This window comes from Rhyacophila brunnea, unplaced genomic scaffold (genome assembly GCF_057557595.1).
Source record: "Rhyacophila brunnea isolate RB1 unplaced genomic scaffold, BYU_Rbru_1.0 scaffold_9, whole genome shotgun sequence".
In the NCBI taxonomy this organism is placed as follows: domain Eukaryota; kingdom Metazoa; phylum Arthropoda; class Insecta; order Trichoptera; family Rhyacophilidae; genus Rhyacophila; species Rhyacophila brunnea.
The window spans coordinates 10,184,276-10,202,491 of record NW_028233361.1 but is presented as its reverse complement, the minus strand read 5'-3'; the positions used below and the strand labels follow the sequence as shown (position 1 = coordinate 10,202,491).

Sequence of the window (18,216 nt, the reverse complement as noted above, 5' to 3'; positions counted from 1 at the left end):
TGGTATCGCAAGAAAGTATCAATACTATAGATCCACCAGTATAAGTTATTTGCTGAGTGAGGGCGCCACATGCTAATATTTGACATATTATTGTCACTCAATAGTTGATCAACTAATACTGTGATGAGTAGGGCCCGGATTTATATGCTAGTGCATGTTTTGTTAGGGTGTATGCACAGCTATGAGAGTTGCACAAAAATCTGTTTTGAAAGACACAGAATCCAAAAATAAAATTTTATTATGCATATAAATGCATATTTGAGACGTTAGAGCATATTTGAGACATTAGTGCATATTTCATAAATAAATGCATATTTTAGAGCTTTTGAATGTATAATTTTAGTTTTTTTAAATTATTTTATCGAAATATAACTAAGTTAGGAAGGATGATAGTTTAGATCAGGGGAGGGCAAACTGCGGCCTGCATGTGGCCCGCCGGGTATTTTTTTGCGGCCCGCCATCATTAATTCTACTTCTGATTACGAATAACTTTTTTATATTTTTTTAAAAAATATTGACAATAGATTAAAATTTGAAGAATTTGTTGTTTCGTTATGTATTATCTCAGTATGTCTTCCTTGCGTCTCGTCTCACACTATGTAACCACTATTTTCTATGTTGAACATCGTGACACATTTAAATACTTTTAACTCTGCGTTGCAAGGAAAAAAAATATATGCCCACGATATGGTGAAGAGTTTGAATGGATTTCAATTAAAACTCAAGTTGTTCCTTCGACAAATATCGAATAAGACCGTGGACCACGTTCCAACTTTGAAGTTGCTGAATATACCAGACTATATAAATTTGAAGAATATGGTAAAATTATTAAAGCTCTGAAAACAAAGATTTGGTGACTTCTGAAAAATTGAGACAAGTTTAGCAACAGTACGCGATCCATTTTCAATAGATATTGATAGTGTACTGACAGAGCTATAACTTGAGATTGTTGGTCTGCAGTGTGACACTGATTTAAGAGAATTGCATCGTCGTGAAGATATATCCAAATTTTACAATGCCCTTAATTCAGACAAATTCGAACAACTTAAAGATTATGCAAGGAAAATGTTCGTTGTTTTTGAATCAACCTATATATATGTGAACAAACATTTTCGATCATGAACCTCAATAAAAATTCTTTACGATCAAATATCTCCGATGCCCATTTACAAGCAGTTTTGAAAATATCAACCACAAAATTAACACCTGAATTTGAAAAAATGTACAACACTTTCATTCTTCTCATTAATTTTTTTGTAATGCTTATTTTTCGTGTTAATAAATAGTGTATATCTAAAAATGGTATTTTACTTGCGGCCCGCCGCTCATTTTGAATTCTTGAATTTGGCCCTCCATCCAAAAAGTTTGCCCGCCCCTGGTTTAGATGCACTTGCATTTTTAATGCCATCTCCGAGCTGTGGATTTATCAGTGGAAAAAGTGAAGTCAACTCGGGCACTATTATTTAAAGTTTTCCTAAGTCGACGTTGAGAGGTAATTTTCCGCATATAAACAAAATACTGACAGATACCTATGCGGAAAAATTTAATGCCAGAACATAATATTGAAAAAAATAATGTATTTTTTTTCGGGCAAAAACAGAAAATAATATTTAGGAATAGTTAAGTGTCGTTTTTGTTTTTTAAGTTATGTTTGGTAAACATTGCATTTATTATTCAATTATTTGTAGGTACTTGTGAAAAAACTATCTTGAAAATTGTAATTGATTAACTTTATATTCTTTGTTTGTGTTTTTTGTTCTGATATCGTATTATGTTGAAAAAATATTAACTAGTTATTCGATTTTTTGTCATTAATATTGGGTAAAGTGGGTATTTACAATTTTTTTCCACAAAAAATGTCAATTTTTAACTGCATATTTCTTCAGTTTTAGTGCATATTTTATTGATTTTAAGTGCATACGTGCATGCATATAACCATATTTTTTGTTGCATACAAATCCGGGCCCTAGTGATGAGCTTAGTTCTAAATTCGAACACCTGACAATTTATGATGGTATCTATATCTATAGTAGAGGTGGAAAAACTGGTCGATTTTGAAGACTAAGTATACTTACTACCAGCATTGGCGGCTTAATCCGGAAAAACCTAGCAGGTCAATTTTGAATATATTATTTTAATTTGCCTTTTCGTTGTATACTGAAAAGACGTATTGCAAATTGACTTTTTATACATTATAGAATAAGTGCTAGAAATTGTTATAGGTCGGTACCTACTAACCCTTCAAAAAATGTCCGTTTTTCATAACGCCAACCCATCGTTAACCGAAATTGCACACAACGCGTTATAATTTTTTGTAAATCAGGTCCACTTTTCTTTCTTTGCTTTTTGAAAAATCATCAATCACACGATTATAAAAATTGTCTATTTTTCCCACATATTTTTTTTCAATACTGAGCATTGCAAGAGCGGTCAGTCTATCCTGGCCCTATTGCGTAGAAAGGTTTTTATTCTTTTGAGAGTGGAAAAACATCTTTCACTTTCAACTGTTGTCATTGGTATGACGCAAATAAATTGGAGAACTTTGATCGACTCGGAAAATGTTTCGTTGAAATTATTGCTGAGTAAAAAATGTAGAAGAGAAACTGCACTAATAGCGCCATGCAAATCATCTCGTTGATAAAACACCAATAATTCATTTTTTAACTTGATTATGTTTATTTCTTCTAACAGTTTTACCAAATTTACTTGACGTGTGGGAAAATTATTTTTAAAATCAGTGTAATTTTCTTTATTGAACAAATCGGATATAATGAGATGATCGTTGGATGCAAATCGTGCTTCCATTTCCATTATAATTGTATCACAGACTTCAATTGCTACTGCGTGCGTACTAACTGCTTCACAAAAATGTTATAAATCACCAAAAACTTCTTATATATTATTAAAATAACCAAAGGCATTCGTCAAAACCTGTCAACGAATCCGAACCGCATACACAGTTGCGTCTTGAGACCAATTATCTAGTCAGTGTTATCATTCTGTTTCATTTAATTAGGTGAAAAAATCTTTTGTCTCACACTCGGGCATTGCCGATATTACAGTAATTCACGCACCGTTACAAGCTTCGATCTCGTATTTTGTGTTATATCGATCTCTGTCTTATGTATGAGAAACGAGAGAGAAAATTTTATAAAAATATTCAATTTGGGTCAATTTTCAGACTGCCGGCGAACACAATATTTTTGTTCGGGGAATTATCGCCCAAACAAAAAAAGCCCAATAGACTGGGTTGACACAATATCGCGCGCCCTATAATTTCAAATCCACCGATTATTATTAATATTATTATATATGACATTGCACATATTATTAATATTATTATGTCGATTGTAATGCCGGGTCCACACCGAAAACAAGTCGCGCGACAACTCGTTAAATTTTACGATAAGCATGATAATTATCGTAAAATTTCTTAAGCAATTATGATAATTATCGTAAAATTTAACGAGTTGTCGCGCGACTTGTTGCCGGTGTGGCCGCACTTTTAGGTATTTATTTTGGCAGGTCAATGACCGAATGACCTATAGAGGGAGCCGCCAGTGACTACCAGTATTAAAAAATACTTAGTATCGAAACTTGTTCCAAAATACTTACTAGTATTTGAAATATCGGCTATAATAGAATCGTTAAAAATACATCCGCTTTTCGAAATGTATCATTTTCGAGACAGGTACCGCTGGAACTATGGCACTAGTCATTCCTGTTTCAGTAGAAAATACTGAAGCATTAATAGCACTGGTTTCATTTATCTGTAAAGCATTTTCATTTACAGGTGGAGCTATATTTTGCCTGGCAAATTCAATATGAATAGTTGGGTGCTTGCGCTGTAAAAGTTTCTTCAAATTTGACATTGACTTGTATGAATTTTTTATTTTACAAACATTACAGATGGCATAATATGTAACTATTTCTTTGGAACGATTCCACACGAAACTTAACCTTTTAGTAGCTATTTTTACACAAATTGTTTATTAAGTATAATATAATTATTATCCATTTATACAATCACGCATACAATTTGAATTCAGTTTATGTTTATAAGTTCCAATTATAACACTAAAAAATCGAGAAACTCGACGTGACAAAACCAGATAAACGCGTAGTCAGTTAGCGTTATCAGAACTCCGCTATTCCGGCTTGCGACTGACGTCAACTCGATGTAAATGTCATATTCAACTTAAACTAATTCCGTAGTATTATACTAAACATACGCGAGTCGCGAAGTCCGAGGCGATGATTTCATACATAGCAAGACTAGGAACTAGCTAGCGTACGGCGAGATCTCATACCATGCGTCGAACCCCTGGACTCAATAAAGTCTCATACTCAACTGAAACCAAAACTAAGGCGAACTCAAATAGTATACTATAAAACGAACATGTGACCATTTCTGTCCTTCACTATACCAACTTTACAACAGAGGAGAAAGGGAGAACAATGACAGTTGAGTATAATATCACGGCTAGACATACGTGTATCATGATATCTCGCTCGCGCGCATTTAATATCAATAGCGTTGAAGGTCAACCAGCATTACCGAATGGCGAGTCACGGCGATGATATTATTATCATTGAATGCGTTCGAATTCGAACATCTTATACGTTTCAAGTTTCTTGGGCCACAAATACTTAGTATGGGTAGTTTCATCCGAAACTTAAGTACACAAACTGGTGACAGTATTTCCAACTCACCTCTAATCTATAGTACATACCGCATCAATAGTTTTTTGATATCCCTACTCGGGGTTGGGGTTAGTTGTTGGATCATGAAAATAGGTTGATGGTTAAAAATTATAACATTTATTTTTCCAATAAACTTTTACAAAGATAAGTTTTTTTAACACATTTATAGGTAATATGTAACTATAATAATTTGATAAGATAAGAGAATAATACATTCTAACTATTATCGTATGTACAGAATAATTCAAATAATATTAAAATAATCAAGAGTCAAAAGCAAAATAATGCCAAAAAGTGAATTTTAGAAATGTTTTTAAATCTATGTTTTATGAAAATCTTCATGTCTTCAAATAGGACCAAGGATTAAATGAGTAGGGTACAAGTGACATAATTTTAATTACCGTATTACCCATTTATGCGTGAAACAGGATTGAAACATGTATGCAACAAGGCCGGCCCAGTCAAAATATATTTTAGTACCCCTTAGGGGGATTGTATATGATTATTCATTATGAGAAGGGAAGGGGGTGAAAGCTTTTTCTGTTGTGTGGGTCCAAATTTTATTAAAAAAAATTTGATCGGAAGTTGATCATTAACTGTGAAATAATGTAATGGAAAATTGGTAAGTACTCCAAACTTTGACACACCCCTACACGTCAGTGGTCAGGGGCGGTTACCTGGCTCGCATCACCCGCAGTCCAGCCCTGCATGTACATATCTAACTGGTCAGTATGAAAAGTTGTAAGAATTTTATTCCTAGCATTGGATTATACTCCATGGACTCCTGTGATTAATGCTGTCATTATTTTCATAGATAAGTATATTATAATTTGAATGTGTTGGCCTGATTTTAATAACTGAAACATCAATATTATTTCTTGGAATAGTACTACTGATGTTTGTAAACAATAGTTCATTTACAGAATTTAACTTTGAAGTCATTTCACTTAACTTCATCACCGGATGCACTTATATTCATTCAATATTCAGCACCTAAATTATTAAAGTACGTAATGTACATATCATTTATTAGAAAAAACCCGACTGAATGTTTAATTTTTCAAACCCGCGCAGTAGAAATCCTTTCTAAACTAATAAGTACTCTTTCAATATATATTTACGTACTGCACTCTAATGATCATATTAAATTTAAAAAAACCTATATTACTCCAGCGTTACCAATTTTGGTGGATCTAGAACTTCTAAATATCACATCCCTCCAGGCAATCAATTTGTATGCTCCCTCTAAAAAAAAAACCATTCATAATCTGGCTGGAATTGTTACATACTAGATGTACTTAGTAAATTAAATGCATGAAACATGGAGAAAAAAATGAGTTTACGATTCATTCCAAAGAGAAATAATATGATAAAAAAAATCTCTAGAATACAAACTGTTTTTATATTATGATTTTTTTTTTTGATATGGTTTAGTTATAAAAAACATCTGATACAATGTTAATTTTGGAAAGATTGATAAAATTTTTAATTTAATAGGGCAATTGGACAGTGTCGTGTATTGACGTAAAGAAGGAAACGATGTTGAATTAATAAAGCTATTATTTAATAAATAAAAATATATATTCTTGTCAGATACCATGATATTCTTGAATTAAGTTGTATTGCCTCATTGCGTTCATTCTGAAGAAAGGCAAAGCTCTCATCCTAATTTATTTTGCCAATTGACCAATTGCCAACACAGTAATGGTCCAATAATTATTTAGATTTGTTTTTGTTAGGGTGCATAGGAGAAATGATTGACAAATTTACTATGCAGTCGAAAACCTAACATGTAAGTCCAAATTTGAAATATTTTAGAAAGCAAGAACAAAATAGCACTGATCCGTTTTTGTATTTTTCCTTGTGTTAGCATTTCTGTGATATGCTATAAAGTGTCAATATATGGCTAAGTTTATACTTGAGCATATTGCACTGTGAGTGTAAAACCAAGGCATCTGCAAATTTTTCAATTGTCAATTCAATTTTCAACTGCAAAAGTCGTAAACGTGATAATTAATGTAAAAGTGAAGTAACCGAAAGAACATGCAATATAATGTAAATATAAACCAAATATTATGGTTTTTTTTAGAAACTCTATTTCTCCTAACAAAACGAAGACTTCAAACCCTTATTTATCCAAAATATGTCTTTTGCAGATGCCTTGGTTTTACACCCACGGTGATAATTATTATGTACAAACAAATCTCAACCATGCCTACAAAAAAATGCAATACCTTCCAATGATTGTTCAGGTGTAAACTCAACTTTAACAATCATTGTTGAATTTAGAAAAAATTCAACCATGACAAGACGATTATGTAAAAAAAAAAAATAATTACCTTAGCAATTAGTAATAGTTTAAAATGAAATTACAGTGTATTAAATTCTACAAGTTTTAGAAATCAATTCATTATAATTACGTACTTATTGTAAAATGGAATTCTAAAAAATGATCATAATTTAATATAAATTCTGTGTGCTAAAAGAAAAGGGAGATAAGTCAGATAAAAAGAAAAATGAGTTGAATATGCCAATTTAGAGCTTCCTCACACAACCACAGTTCAGCCACTAGTGGACGCGTTCAACTGCGGTATAATTCTGGGTTTTAATGAACGTTACGCACACTAGGTGCTCGAGTCAACGTGTTCGGTCCACAAGCTATGGCAGACGCCAGTACTCGCTGCTAGTGGTCGACACTACTGGACGAGTGCTTCCCGCACACTAGACAGAAGCGTTGGCAGCTCTCAGTCTACCTGCGAGAGAATGTACTCAGCTAGTAGCCGCCATCGGTGGTTCGACCCAGTCGTTTGTGGCCGCCACTGGTGGCTATGTGTACGGTGGGGCTTAACCATGATGGAATGGAGAAAAAGGATGAGTCAGATTAGTAAATTTCACACAGAAACATAAAAGTCCACATACAAACCCACCCAACATCAAAAGTAAAGTAAAAAAAACAATAGAGTAAAACCCCATTGTCATTAGGTGTGTTTTATAGATGAAAAGAATCAATAATCAATGATATTAACTGTACTTACATGACAATCGCTTAGTTCCTTGGAATAAAAATACTTTATTTAAAAATAGCTCATCTCATTCAGGAAAAAAAAAAGTTTAAATTTCTATAAACCCAAATCAATACGTACACATTATTATCCTATGATTTAAACATTACATTAATAGATGACAGTCTACAGACACATAGTGAAAACAGTTGTAACAGGTTGGTGTGCATTTTGGGACAGAAAATCAGTGGTGGAGTCTAAATTCTACAGGGTCTATTACACATAATACATTTGAGTAGACAGTGAACACACCCTGCTGATAGCTTTGTTCAAAACACCGAGTCTGTGTCTATGTCATTTTGTGAAATGTGAACTGATCCGAATTGCTGTTGTCTATGGAGTATTCCTAGGCATTGAAGTAAGCACTGCATGCTAGCCGCTGATGTTGCCTGCAATTATTAATTCACATTTATTTCTTTATTTAAGACTTAATATACACAAAATTTAAGAATACAAGATTCCATACAAAAACACATATAGTAAGTTATTTTTAATACAGACCAATAATATTATACTATTTATAGATGTCGTTCATTTCTCGCGTTGCAATTTCAATACTTACAGATAGAAATATAAATGAATTTGCACTATTTGTGACAATTACATCATTACAGTGTGACTTTTATATCAAGTTTACTACACCACGGTAATTTCTAGAACTAAAACCCTCCCCCCGCATTTACTTTCCCCGCGCCAATAATTCGATAATAAGTGTGTTCGATATTGTGTCGAGTTTTCTTAAACATTAAAATGCCTAAACCTTTGCGGAAGCAGATGAAGAGCACTATTTCGAATGTAGAAGTATTGTAAGGAGAAACAGAAAAAAAAACTTTTAATTCCTTTCAATATTGCCATAGATAATGTGTCTACTATGGCAAGTCAACGTGCAAAGAGCATGTGACGTAAAAGATTGTTTAGTATCGGGTCTTTGGCACTAGTAACTATTGGTTGACTTCTTACCTTCAATAGCAATAAATCTGGATCAGTGTGTGAAAAAGTTCCCGTAGATGATTCTATTGCCCTAGCTAACGCTGCATCACTGAAATAAGAAAAACAAATAATATATGTATGTGGGAAAATATAAATATTATCAAATGGAATTAAGATGTCTATTTCAAAAAACCAATAAGTCCTAACCAGTGGCGGCTGGCCTTAGAGGTCAAATAGTCAATGACCTCCCAAAAATAAATATCTTACAATCTATATACATTATACAATGTCAATTATCTCCTATATATTATTATCTTACGCCTTTTCCCGTTTTGGCGAGCGATTGTAACGTGACGCACACTAATGTATATGCACATGTATCTAACCACCATAAACACACACGTATCTCAACTCTCGCAGTCATTCGCTGCTCGGTCAGTTTCATGAATGCCGAGATTCATATTTTTTAATAATATTTCTTTCTCTCTCATTTGTCATATGTGAGACAGAAAGAAAGCACAAAACACGCCTTTTTTTTCATATTGTTTTATCGCTTGCATACACAAAATTTTGGTCATTGCTGAAAACGAGATGGCTATACTATTTTCAATATGTAAAATGAAACAGAATGATATAAAACATCTAAACAAATATTTCAAGAGTTTTGTTCTGTGGTACAAGGTCTCATTTAAGCGGTAAACCTTTTTATTCTTATTTGTTATCGCTTATTATTTCAAACTGACCATTGTTGTCTGAAAGTTTCATATGTTATTAATTGTAGTTCAGTTTAAATCCAACCTTTGAGTAAAACCCATCGACTGCATTTTCTGTATTTAAACCATTGTATACAAGTTACCGATTAAAATGTAATCTGCTACCTATATTAATCATAAAGTTACCTTCTAATAAGATCAGTGGAAATATAAAAAGTGTTTATATATAAATTATCCCGCCATTCCATAACACTAGGTATTATAATGGAGTTTTTATTAAATATGTTTGATTGTTTTAATCGTATGTACTTAAATAGTATTAAGTACAACAGTTATTAGGTGTATAAATGTACACACAACGTTTGGTTTTTGACCTAATTTACAAAAAATTATAACGTGTTGGGTGCAATTTCGGTTAACGATGAGTTGACAACGTGAAAAATGGAAACTTTTTTAAGGGTAAGTAACCTACCTATAACAATTTCTAGCACTTCTTCTATAATGTATAAAAAGCTAATTTGCAATACGTCTTTTAAGTATACAACGAAAAGGCAAATTAAAATAATATATTCAAAATTGACCTACTCCGTTTTCAGGCTTAAAGCCGCTAATGGTCCTAACTAAAAGTATGTAGTTACATAATATTCTATCGTGTAATTTCACACAATATATAACCCCTGTATAGTAAGCAGTGAATATTATTGCGCGACGATTGCGAGTATTGACGTGTAATGTAAGAGCTAATAATACAATTCCACGCTCCACTGCAACCGCTTGATGTTGAAAGCCTCCTTCTATAAAGATAGAGCCTAACTGTATGAAATTAGTTTCAAATGACTTTGCATTGCAGGTTCATTTGCAGAGACCTTCACACTACTGCCATGACATTTATTTGACAATTTGCAGGGCTTATAAAAAGACAATCTATCACGATAAGTAGATAAGCAGCCAATGATACTACACTTCGGCAATATTATTCAGTTGAATAATCACGTAAACTTGGTGAAAAACCTTCTATAACTGCACTCGAATAAGTGATCACAATGAATGGTAACTGAGCGATCTTAATATTTGTAGAGTTCATACTTCATGTAATAAATAATTTCAAAAATCATAACAGAAATAAAGTATAACGACTCCTTTTATTTATAGTCCAAATTTTATGATAAGAACCAACCATTTAAGAGCCGCATGCAGAATCTAAGAAATCGTTCCTAAGGATAAGTCGCCGAAAAGGATGACTTAACTATAGACAATCCTGAGTATAGAGTTAAGGAATCCTTGACCATAGACTACTTTTGTTATGAACACGCTCCCTTCCGTATTACGCATGAGTGCAGGACCGTAACAAAAATATCGATATTTTGAAGTATCAATACTTTATGAAAGATACATCGATATTTTGCTATTGATAATTTCTTTCGATAACGATGGATATATAATAAAATTATAAATAATTCTTCGCAAAAAACCATAATTTAACAACGATATTTACAAACATGTCCCCCGAAAGGCGGGGGGCTAACAGGGCTCTAGCCCGGGGGTAAATCAGATAAGTTAGATAAACACACATCACAAATTTTCTCTATTTATTTCAACGATTTTAACAATAGTAGTACGATGCCTTTTTTTATTATTGTATGTCGCGATACTTGACAACTCCGCAATTCAAATAGATATAAATTCTAATGGTTTTAAATTTTGTACTATTCCATTTGAATCGTTTTTTGCGACACAGGTATCGCCTTTCGGCATCTTCGGGCACTATGCACACTCACCAATAGTAAATACAATTGACACACCGACCCGCGTCGTATAAAAACCCATTCACTGCGTCCAACGCAACAGGTGCGTAGCCCATCAGGTGGACATTAGATATAATTAGCATGTTATTTAAATGTGATAATTAAATATTAATTAAATGGTCCGCAGTGAATGGGGACTGCGGACCTTTTAATATAGAGATATATTAAAAAATACACAAAATCACTAAAAATACAGTGAATATCCTTCATTTTACCTCGAACACTGTTTGAATGCTGTATTTCGAAAACGTTGCTTGACACATTTTAAAAAACAGTGACATAAGTTGCAAAAATCTTCATATTACCTAAATACACAAATGTTAGTAGTTTTTTTTAAAGACAACGGTTAACATTTGCTATAAAATAATATATTTTACATCTACCTACCTATTTATTTTTATACCTATAGGATTGTTTTTACTATTTTGACTAAAACACAATAGTGACTTGTAACGTTTTCAAAATACAGTATTCATTTTGAAAACGCTAATATTGAGTGTCACATTGCTTTTAACCTTAAGTAAACTTAAAAATCCTGGCCTGGGGAGTGGGGGCCCGGTTCAGGTTGTGTGGGCCATCCTATCCTTAAAGGACGATACTTTCTTTCGATACGATACCCATTCCATGTATCGATACTTTTTCAATGGATAGACAGGCCTATTCTTTTTTTTTGCTCCCCCTCTCAACTTATGTTCGCCGGATACCGCGCAAGAAACAAGAGTGTTACCATGTTAAAAAAATATCTTGCGGTGCCTGTAGAATCACGTATAATGACTTACAACGGAAACATAAGAGTATTATAATTAAATATTAATATGTATTTATAGTTATTGCATTTATAAAGTGCAGTTGTCATATTCAATTCAATTATAAAATAATAATTACCTAAACTATAGGAAAGAGAATTTTTCAATATGGTATTATTTTCAATAGAAAAAACGACCGAAGCTTTAAGACGAGGTGAACCATAGACAACATGATCTTAGCTAAGGACGATGTTTGTGCATAGTGTTTTGACCTGAGGAAATCTTAGTTAAGACAAATGTTTCTGCATCAGGCTCTAAGCTTGTAACACAAAAACGTTGTATACATATGACAAATATTGAATTGTGGCTATATTGGTATTTAGAAACACATGCCTCAATTGTACAATATTTTGTCATGAAAGCAAATCTTCTTTCGATTATGTCCGATCCTAATAGGATCATATGGGCCTCCACAGAGTAGAGGTTTGTATGGACAGATTTTGTTTTTTTACGAGAAATGGATGTCAGCCACTTGCTCAACCTATTAGGTCCATACCCTGACACAAACAAATTGAAAAACAATATGTGTACTTGCCAGACCCAGGATTCGAACCTGGGTCCCACGGCGTTATAGTCCAACGCTTAAGCCGCGCGGCCACCGTGGGCGTTGGGAAAGCAAATCAGTTATGTATAAAATACACAAAACTTCAAACAAATAGATTGAATACAATTAAAAAACCATATTGTTTTTACCTCAATTCAGTCTTTTGAAGTTGTTCACGTACAGATGTCATGGCGACTTGTACAGCGAGATGCTCTCTAATTGGCAGAGGTGGATACTGCACGCCTATTGCCTATTGTAAAAAAAAATATTCGTAAAAACTTTTTGGGGTGTGTAAGGGATCTATCCCTGAACAAGTGCTATGCTTTGTAGGGAAGATATTTGTATCATTATGATGCCCTATCTTTTCCCATCATGGAAATCAATAATGATATACAATAAAGACTTATTTTAAACATATTGAGAATGGTTATACATAGCACTTTTCAAATTATTCTTTCGTCAACTGATTCTACATTTGAATGGCTCGGGAGTAAATAATGTTAAGTGACAAAATATGCTTGATCTGAGATACAAGTTACTGATTTTTCAATAAAGTTTGGTATCATATTATTTTAACAACCAAATTGGATGAAATAATGATATAAAACACCATCCATCTCTCTATTTACATCAAAAGAAAAATATGACACATTTTTTGGACCTCTATCTCTGTTCGAACACTTGAGAGGTGAGTTAATGTTACTGTCCGACAACAAGATCTAGGCAATAACCGGAAGTCGCTAGTGCGGTTAAAAGTGGGAGGAGCTCGTTAGTTCACAATTTTAACACGTGGACAATTCGTCGCTAGCCGGAAGGCGCTTCAATCGGAGTGCGGTTAAAAATGGGAGGAGCTTATTAGTTCACAGTTTTAACATGTAGCCAACAAGATCCTGTTGGACAGTACCTTAACATTGAACAGTAAAACATAAATTCGTAAAACTTCCTATTAGAGTTTGCAATTGACTCATAATTTTAGAGAAATTTAAATATTTTGTAATCTATATTTGCTATGATAATATTATATTTTATGATTGTTAAATATAAATTATTATCTCAACATCCTATATTATGTTTGATTATATAATATGATTTAAACCTTTGTATGTGACTCAGCGATGGCTCTCAGACCGTCCACCCATTCCTGTCTGGCCCGTGCGTCAGCCGCCCGAAGCTTGAGCATGTCACCGGAAGCGCAGTTTATTGTAAATGTCCGCGAATCTTCATCACTTGGGCATACTACAGCAGCTGCCAAATGAGCCTATCAAGGAAGAAAAAATTAATGTGAACCGGCATACCCTACTGAGTATGGTACAAGAAGCTACGGATTTCGAGTGAGAAAAAATATGGGATAAACTTAAACGTGTGTTAAAGAATAAGATAACTTTTTCAGTCATACTTATTTGTTTTCATTGAACAAAGAATATAATTTGCAGATGGTGCTGGTTAGTCTTTAAAATTCAAGTAAACCCTGCCTAACCAAACCATAATAGTTAAGATAAGCTATTGGCGATCCGACAAAAATAGTGCACAATTTTTCAGTCATACTTATCTGTATTTGTTGAATTAAGAATATACCTATATTACAGATGGTGTTGGCTAATTTTTTTAAAATTCATTAAGCCCCGCCCCGCCTTACCAAACCATAATCGATAACAAATATTCTTCTATCCATATAACATTTAAAAGTATGTATGGTTTAATGGCATAATTTTAGATATTACATAATATATAAACAAACATTTTTTGACTGTCACGTACTATGGTTTGGATTAGGCAGCGTTTAATTGAATTTTAAAAACTAACAAACACTATCTACACATTGTAGTCTTACTGGCGTATGCATATAACAGCTAACTGCATTCAAGCTATTTAATGCAAATTTGCATGCATAAACCTAAACAGACTCGGTTGAATAGTGACGTCACATCTCTGACGTAATACGCGTCATGCCGAGACTAATGTTACCAATTTTTAAATTTTGATTCCCCGATAATTAATTTAAAATATTGAAATTGTGAATTGGTGTAAAAATGTCCAAAAGGTACCATATAAATTTAATAATTATAAATGAATAATTATCATGTACTTTTAATAATTTATTAGTTATGACATCATAATTATTTTATACTTCTAACAATATAAATATTTATTTAGGAATCGAGTGGCCACACTTTTGTCTCGCAGCTAACTTCATTTATGTTATGAGATGACGTGTTATTGACTGCGAGAATTCCGTCCTCCTAATGAACTGAAATGAAATGGATGACATCCTAATGAAATGAAAACGGATCTAATTATTATCATTTATAATTTATACCAGGGCGGGGCAAACTTTTTGGATGGAGGGCCAAATTCAAGAATTAAAAATGAGCGGCGGGCCGCAAGTAAAATACCATTTTTAGATATACACTATTTATTATCACGAAAAATAAACATTACAAAAAATTAATGAGAAGAATGAAACTGATGTACCTTTTTTAACATTTTTTTAAATTCAGATGTTAATTTTGTAGTTGATATTCTCAAAGCTGCTTCTAAATGGGCATCGGAGATATTTGATCGTAAAGAATTTTTATTGAGGTTCATGATCGAAAATGTTTGTTCACATATATAGGTTGATCCAAAAATAACGAACATTTTTCTTTCATAATCTTTAAGTTGGTCGAAATTGTCTGAATTAAGGGCATTGTAAAATTTGGAGATTTCTTCACGACGATGCAATTCTCTTAAATCAGTGTCACACTGCAGATCAATAATCTCAAGTTGTAGCTCTGTCGGCACACTATCAATATCTATTGAAATCGATGTTCAACGTAGAAAATAGTGGTTACATAGTGTGAGACGAGATGCAAGGAAGACGTACTGAGATAATACATTTACGAAACAAGAAATTCTTCAAATTTTAATCTATTGTCAATATTTTTTAAAAAATATATAGAAAAAAGTTATTCGTAATCAGAAGTACAATTAATGATGGCGGGCCGCAAAAAAATACTCGGCGGGCCACATGCGGCCCGCGGGCCCCAGTTTGCCCCCCCCTGATTTATACCAATCAACCTATGACAGTCTTACCAGTGTGTTTGAGATTTTAATCTTGTTTATTTCAGTTCAGGTGATATTTTGAAACAATACAGACTGCTTCCAATTGCATATATAATATCTTAAATAAAGCAGTAACTAGTAGGCTAATATTATTATTTAGTACCTATTTTATCGTAATGTTACGTAAATCCATCTTATCCATGGAAAATACTGCATTTTTTATGACGTCTGTAGTGAGTAATCGAACCACAGGAGCATTGTATCTAGACTATGGATTAAAATTCATGATGTGTTTTTTAAACGGCACAATTACTGTTTTAAGTTCGCAAATGCTCTACCGAATCTACAAAATTGATGGCTTCTCAATTATAATTGTATGTATTACATATAAATAGTATAATGACAATTATAACCAACAAAAAAACTTGTAATGAACTCATTTTTGCCGACTCTTTACGTATGTATATAAGTATGCTCCTGTCATGTGTCAGACTTACGTATATTATCTACACACACATTTTCACAATAATCTATAAAACCTACGAAGGTTTCAAGTCTCCTACTAAACGCTTGTTGTGATGAACTCATTTTAGATGTATATTAAAGTGACACTGACAGCTCGCACAAATCGCCGCCATTTTAAGTTTGGTGCGCATTCCTGTACGCATCTTCGTGACGTATGCATTTTTTATAGTTTTCTTATTTGGCCGATAAACCGCTTACTGCGTTGAATGCGGTTCAAAAGTGTATGAATACGGCTGTTAGTTCAATGAAAACAAATACGTTTGACTGACAAAGTTTAATGTACACTATTTTTCTGATGTTAAAAAAAAAAAAAAAAAAATTCTGATGTTAACAGCCTACTGAGATACCCGGGGTTTCAGCGGCTAACTCAGGTGTACATCGAACCCCGGATTCACAAAAAAGAAGAAGATGAGATATAAACGATTGGAGTGTAAATAAAACACGGTCTTTCGTGCTCGTAACGTGGTCTTCTTATATTTTACATTTTCTTTAAACGTTTACATATTTTGTTTTAACAATAAGTTTCGCAGGTCCGTCCATGTTGGAAAAAGGACGCTCACTAATTTTTTTTTTCTTTTTCAAACTTCGCGTACCCACGCCATTCCACAAAAAGGACTCTCGTGATTGGCCAAATTTTATCGCGTGATGTTTTTTGATTTCACGAATCACGAGGACCACCCTGGCGCAGGCGCGTCGAAATTTGGACGTTGCCGACAAGCGCGGCAAAATTTATTATTTTTGAATCCTTATATTTAGTCTTAAAATTATCTCTTTCATCCATCATCATTTTTACTTTTTAAATTAAATTAAATTTATCTTAATTACACCTCCGCCCAATATGCGATTTTCACACACCGGACGAAGGCCTTTACTTATGAATAAAAAATACTTACGTGGTTGAGCAAGGAATCAGATTAGATGTTTTATGAAGCCGTTTCTAGAGGTCAGGGTTACGTTTCGACTTATAGCTACTAAATGATTATTTTACACCGGGAGAAGCCCGCCTGTAACAGGGGTGTATCACTACCTCCACTCTTCGCCACTGGCCTGTATCATAATGATATGCATTAAAGTTTGTCATTAAACGTAACACGCCATCAATATTTGAGGGCAGTCGACATGCTTTGTTTTACTTTGGATATATGGCGTGACTGTCGTAAAGTAACTTGCTTAAAAACCTTGGTCCATGGTGATGGTTTTCACATTTCCATCTTATTAATCTGTGCTGTGGAGACAATCATAGAAACAAATGCTAGGGTACTACCAAACGAGTAGGGGCAGCGTATCAGCTTATGTTTTTTAATGTGTGTTTGGACCCAAAGTATAGAGTCAATAGGTTGAGCAAGTGACTAATATGATCTTACGATAGAACATGCTGATGTAATGTCATGCAAGTAGATTGAGCTATAACATATGGATTAATATGAACTTTTTGTGTACACTTGACAGCATTGTTTGTGGAACTCTGAACTCTAAGTTACCTCTCCCCGTGGAGCTTGGCCAGAAATAACGGTGTCACCAGGCCCTTCACACAGATAATAGCTAAGAATGCCTGCTTCAGCATCCACCGTGAACCACCTATGCTGCCAACCTTTCACGACATTGGTGTATTTGTAAAGTTGGCCTGACAGCTGTCCATTGATTCCGATGCACGATTTAAGGTTCGCATGGCCCGATAACTCCATCATATCCAACTGTTATCTGAAACATTTAGTTTACATCTGTATAATTAATAATAGACAAAAAAACTATATGGTTGATACAGTTTGTTAGGTATCTGAGTTCAAATCAATATAATTATAAAAAGGTACATAATATAACAATATTATTATTATAAAAAATATTTGACATTTACCTTTCAATCACACATAAACAATTTTGATCATAGATAAGTATTTTGATGATCTTGTTGACGTTTCGTGGAGAGTAGTGTACCCAGTATTAAAAATGAAATTTAATATTTTCCAATTTTGTCATATTATATAAGTCTTATACTTATGTCATTTTGTATCATTCTTAATTTTATTATCAGATATTTTTATAGTATCTATACAAGCCAAAAATAGCTTATTTTCTTTTCGAAAA

At 33.4% G+C, this 18,216-nt stretch overlaps 1 protein-coding gene across 1 annotated transcript; it reads right to left on the bottom strand.

Moving 5' to 3' along the window:
* Positions 1–4,800: 4,800 nt before the first annotated feature.
* LOC147063247 (oxysterol-binding protein-related protein 11) lies at positions 4,801–18,025 on the bottom strand. The gene is made up of 7 exons (XM_085959774.1): positions 17,987–18,025; positions 17,613–17,832; positions 13,661–13,822; positions 12,714–12,814; positions 8,727–8,805; positions 6,924–8,155; positions 4,801–6,659 (listed from the first exon to the last, which is right to left on the bottom strand). Exons 2-6 carry the CDS (start codon positions 17,817–17,819, stop codon positions 8,036–8,038), a joined length of 669 nt encoding a protein of 222 aa, XP_085815900.1. The 5' UTR covers positions 17,820–17,832; positions 17,987–18,025; the 3' UTR covers positions 4,801–6,659; positions 6,924–8,035.
* Positions 18,026–18,216: the final 191 nt, after the last annotated feature.

Coding starts and splice junctions, on each gene's coding strand:
- LOC147063247 (XM_085959774.1), bottom strand. CDS start 17,819: ATGATGGAGTTATCGGGCCATGCGAACCTTAAATCGTGCATCGGAATC. Junction 13,823..17,612: donor GCCAAGCTCCACGGGGAGAG/GTAACTTAGAGT, acceptor CTTCCTTGATAG/GCTCATTTGGCAGCTGCTGT. Junction 8,156..8,726: donor CAGATTTATTGCTATTGAAG/GTAAGAAGTCAA, acceptor TAATAATTGCAG/GCAACATCAGCGGCTAGCAT.